General features: G+C 50.0%; 1 protein-coding gene across 1 annotated transcript in view; it reads left to right on the forward strand.

The window, feature by feature from the left end:
- Positions 1-664: 664 nt before the first annotated feature.
- The window catches only part of T265_08903 (hypothetical protein), a gene marked incomplete at both ends in the record, with an annotated part of 70,436 nt that continues 66,567 nt past the window's right edge, over positions 665-4,533 (forward strand). The window contains one exon of the mRNA XM_009174831.1: positions 665-889. Coding sequence (XP_009173095.1) covers positions 665-889 — 225 coding nt within the window. The remainder of the gene's footprint in view (positions 890-4,533) is intronic.

Consider the following 4,533-nt stretch of genomic DNA (forward strand, 5'->3'; position numbering starts at 1 on the left):
GCAACACCCTTATCAGTAAACGGTGATTCGGTAAAATGAACACATGACCAGAAAACCGCAGCCTTTTGTGCAGAACGCAATCTGAAATTGAAACCCTTTTTGCGCAAAAGAATAACCGTTTTTAGCCGTCAACCGGCGAGTCCATTAGCACCAGCCTACATAAGACATGGTTCAAAAGAAATGGCTACCGAAGAAGTCTCCGTTTCCCTGTAAACAAGGGCGAAGTCACAAGCCGTACAACAAAACAGACCATAAAGTGGCCTCACAAGGTCTCTTTAACTACAGGAATAGGTCGATTCGCTGATGAAGATACTTCAGACGTGAATCACGACGTGAACCCTGGAGATCTGTAAACTGATTTTACATGTCACAGTGACATTGGAACACACAACCTCTAAAGTATGAGAAGAGTTCGACAACTTTATGTGAACCCATTGGATATCATTGACGAGAGCGGGAGATCTGTGTCCAAAAGCAATGTGTGAAATTTTACGGGGATCCAGGCTCGAAAGTGAGATGAATTTGGTCGTGCTAACCAAAGTGCACACTCACATTCACTTTGGCGGGGACGAAGACGTCGCCCGCGCATTCCAGAACAGGATTGCAGTCAGCGACCATCTCAACATTAGGGTACTGAAAGCATAGCGTTCGTCTCACTACCGCGATGAACACGAAATCGAATAGAGGTGAAGAGAGTTGGTATCATTTTGAAAGGAAAAGGGCCTTCGCCGAGGTGTTTATTGGAAAACGCCGACTGAACAGCTACGGACTATTCGACAAGGAAGCAAAACTCTCATATGCATCTTGTATGCAAAGACTGAATATCCATCTTCTTGAGCGCGCCTTCCCGAACCCTCTTAGATACTCATTGACTGGTACTCAAGTGCAAGTAATTGCTACAAAGCGACTCTTCAATAGACTCAAAGCGGATTTACGAGAAGACATACTACATGCATGCCTCATCAGTAGTATCCACCGTTAAACACCTTCACATTTAAGGTTGTTAGTGTGCTGTCGACTTTAAGTCACCGCCGTCAAGTCGGCTTCAGCAACGGGCCCACTCAGCCACTTATCGGGTATATCATGCCACTTACAAAGCCGTGTCCAATCTACTCTTTACGATCCCGACAGTCTTGAGTTTTATAGACACTCCACTGGACCTGGTCATGGATTACCCGGCTCCTGAGACCCCATTCCACCCCTTCTGGGACTCTGATGATCCTTCCACTTGACCTTCGTGCCTATGGTGAATGTCCGTTCCTTTCTACTTGGCGTTTACTGCCTAGTCCTTTCCTGAACGGCGGTCAATTTTTTCCGAGCTCTCCTCATTTCTTCCCCCAGTCGCCCCACAGACAAGCGTGTTGCTGGCCACAACCCAAGTTTTAGGCCAACCGGAATGCGCGGATGTCGACCGTACATGAGCATGAACAGGGACTTGCCTGTTGTTGAGTTATGGAAGCACGATAAACTGACAATGCCAGTGGCAGGTTCACTCCTGAGTCATCTCTTTGGCCGCCAGCCACTACTTGGTCGCTCGGTTATTACGTTCGGTTAGGTCATTTTTTCGCGAGTGGTATGGTGCCGTCCTCAGCCGTCTGATACCCAGCTTCTGTAAGCAATTCTTGAACCCATCGCTCCAAAATTAAGGCCACTGATTAGCTAGGATCATTTTTGGCACCCCATGGTTGGCCACGACGCGAAGCATTATCACTCGGCTGATCGTCGCCTGTTGATTTGACACGGCTGCCACCTCGATCCACCGCGACAGGTGATATGTTATTATCACGATGTATTGGTTCCCACTGGTTGTCACCGGAAAGAGGCCCATGACGTCAACGGACCATAACTCGCCAATATGTGAGACAGAACTGAGTTCTACGTAATGGGGTGCCCCTGTCATACTCCCTTCATCAGTTGGTACCACCACACAATCCATCACCTCACTTCTCATTCCGCGCCAGTAGGCTGTCTGCCGAAGCAGGTCTAACGTTTAATGAATCCTGTGTGCGCCACCTAGCAACATTCGTCTATAAGGTCCCGTCTCAAGGGGCGTGGCATCACCGGCAACACAACATCAGAATCGGTGGTGTCACGGCTAACTATTCCAGCTCCATTCAGAATCGGCCGATCAGAGTGACTATGGAACGTTCCCTATTTCCTGCCTCCCTCTCCGTTCTCAATACTCCTTCTTTCCAAAAAGGCGGCTGCAACCTTCCATAACACAGGATACTGCCCTTGGAGTTGCAACAACCTTCCAAAGTCCAGTTCATCGACGGGACTATTGGCCCTAATCATGATCCTGGGTGCCTCATCTTCAGCCTCCGTTTTTGACAGTTAATCAGCCAAGCGGTTCTCCTTTCCTGGTACGTGGTGGATCGTGAGGTCGTACTCTTGTAACCGGAGTGCCCAGCGTGCGAGCTTTCCGCGAGGATCTCTGGTGACCTGATTTACTCTACGGGTTTGTGACCGGATTTTGGCGTGAGATCTTTATCCAAGCAAGTATCACCTCCACTTATCCAGGGCCCAGACGATCGCTAAACATACGTTCTCAATGGTCTAGTACTTCTGTTCAGCGGTAATCACGATACGGCTAGCATATTCGATAACTCCGTCCCTCTGCCTCAGGACTGCGCCGATACCGCGACTACTAGCGTCCGTAGCAACAGTGAACATCTCTCCGACCCTGGCAGTTTGAGGGTCAGTTGCGGATCCAACATCCGCGCTTTGACATGCTCGAGGGCTACATGCGCTTGCTTGGTCCATTTGAATTTCCGATTTCGCCCGAGCAAGTCGTAGATTGAAGCAACAACCGTATTGAAATCCCTAACAAACCGTCTGCAGCATGCCGCCAATCCAAGAAACCGTCGTAAAGACTGCTTGGAATAGGGGAAAGCACATTCCTTGATCTTTGTCAATTTCTCTGGCAGTCGATTAAACTCTCTGTGACACACTTTATGCCTCAGCACTGTCACCAAACTCCGAGTGAGTTGTGTCTTGGATTCATTTATCCGCAGGCCATCCCCCGGACACGCCTCAATATGGCTTTCAGGCGAACTGCGTACTCTAATTTCCAATCACTGTACACAACGATATCGTCTCAGTACACGGCAACATTCTGGAGTCCCTTCGCTAGACGAGGCACCAAGCGCCGGAGTTTGAATGGTGCCTCAGACAAACCAAACGGCATCCTCCCAAGTTGGTATTAGGTTTTCCCAACCGTAAACGTCGTTTTCTCACGGTCCTCCGCCTGGATAGGTGTTTGCCAGTATCCGGAACGCAAATTAAACAGTGAAATATCGGGAATGCTGGATGGAATAGAAAATCTCCACAACCGAAGCCACAACTACACCTCGATCAACGGTCAGTTCATTAAAGCGCCGGAACTCCACGCAAAACCTGTGTTATTCGTTCGCCTTCCTCACAAGCACAACTGGGGAATCGTACGCACTATTGGCTCCTTCGATTACGATATTATACAACATCTTTTGAATCCGGTTATGGACCTCCTCCCGTAGATGGAGCGGCAATGGACGGAGGCCGTAAGGCCAAAAGCGTTATGACGATAGGGGAGTTTTGTGTTCAAATGACGGGCAGAAGTCAAACAGATTCTCATCGCCCGTGAACAGTCCGGAGTATTCCTCGACCACAGATTATACTGACAGCAGGTTACAAGAAAGAAGCTTTCGGACATGCAGTTCCCTCACGGCAGAACTTGGATGACCTTTAAGCTTGACTGTGCCATACCTTACCACCAGCCTCCCCTGCTTCAGGCCAACCGCAGAATCGTTGCTCTTGAGAAAATCCACCCCCAATGTTGTCTGCTCTATGTCTGGGCTGACCAGGAACGCGTGCTGCACGGACTTGTCAACAAGGCGAATTAAGTGAAATTGGCAATCCGTCAATTTTCGACCGACATCCACTAACTGCCCGCACGGCCAGTGCGCAGGGCCTGCATTCAGCCTGGCTCCCTCTCTGCCTCAGCGATACCCCTTCTCCTGTGTCAGCACAACTTTTTCTTCCAGTCTATCCAGATAACCGCTTGTGTGGTATTCTGTGTCACTGCGCTAACCGCAATCTAGCCTGGAAAAGGGGAGTACAAGTGGTCGGGTAGAACGACATTGATTTCTTGGGTGTCCAGGCCTACCACACTTGTGGCACCGGCTCGTTCGAGCGTGCCGCCGCAATTCCGTCTTTATGGTTGCGAGTTGGTCCGCAGTTCCTCCACTAGTGAACCATTCCTCTCCTCTTTCGACTGCAACCTGGTGCTAGGGGTGCCCCGGTCAATTACCGTGCCGGATGCATCAGCTCTTCTACTCCAAACTATCCAGCTGTTCTCGCCAACCACAACGAGGCGCCAAGCGCCGGTCGTATATTAACCCGGTCAGTATTCCGTCCAGCAGCCCCCGAAATCTTTTATAAGTCCTCCAAGGGGGTCCGAACACCCCCGTTCTCGTCAACCACAACGAGGCGCCAAGCGCCGGTCGTATATTAACCCGGTCAGTATTCCGTCCAGCAGCCCCCGAAATCTTTTAT

The sequence above is a fragment of the Opisthorchis viverrini genome (assembly GCF_000715545.1).
Source record: "Opisthorchis viverrini unplaced genomic scaffold opera_v5_244, whole genome shotgun sequence".
Lineage (NCBI taxonomy): Eukaryota > Metazoa > Platyhelminthes > Trematoda > Opisthorchiida > Opisthorchiidae > Opisthorchis > Opisthorchis viverrini.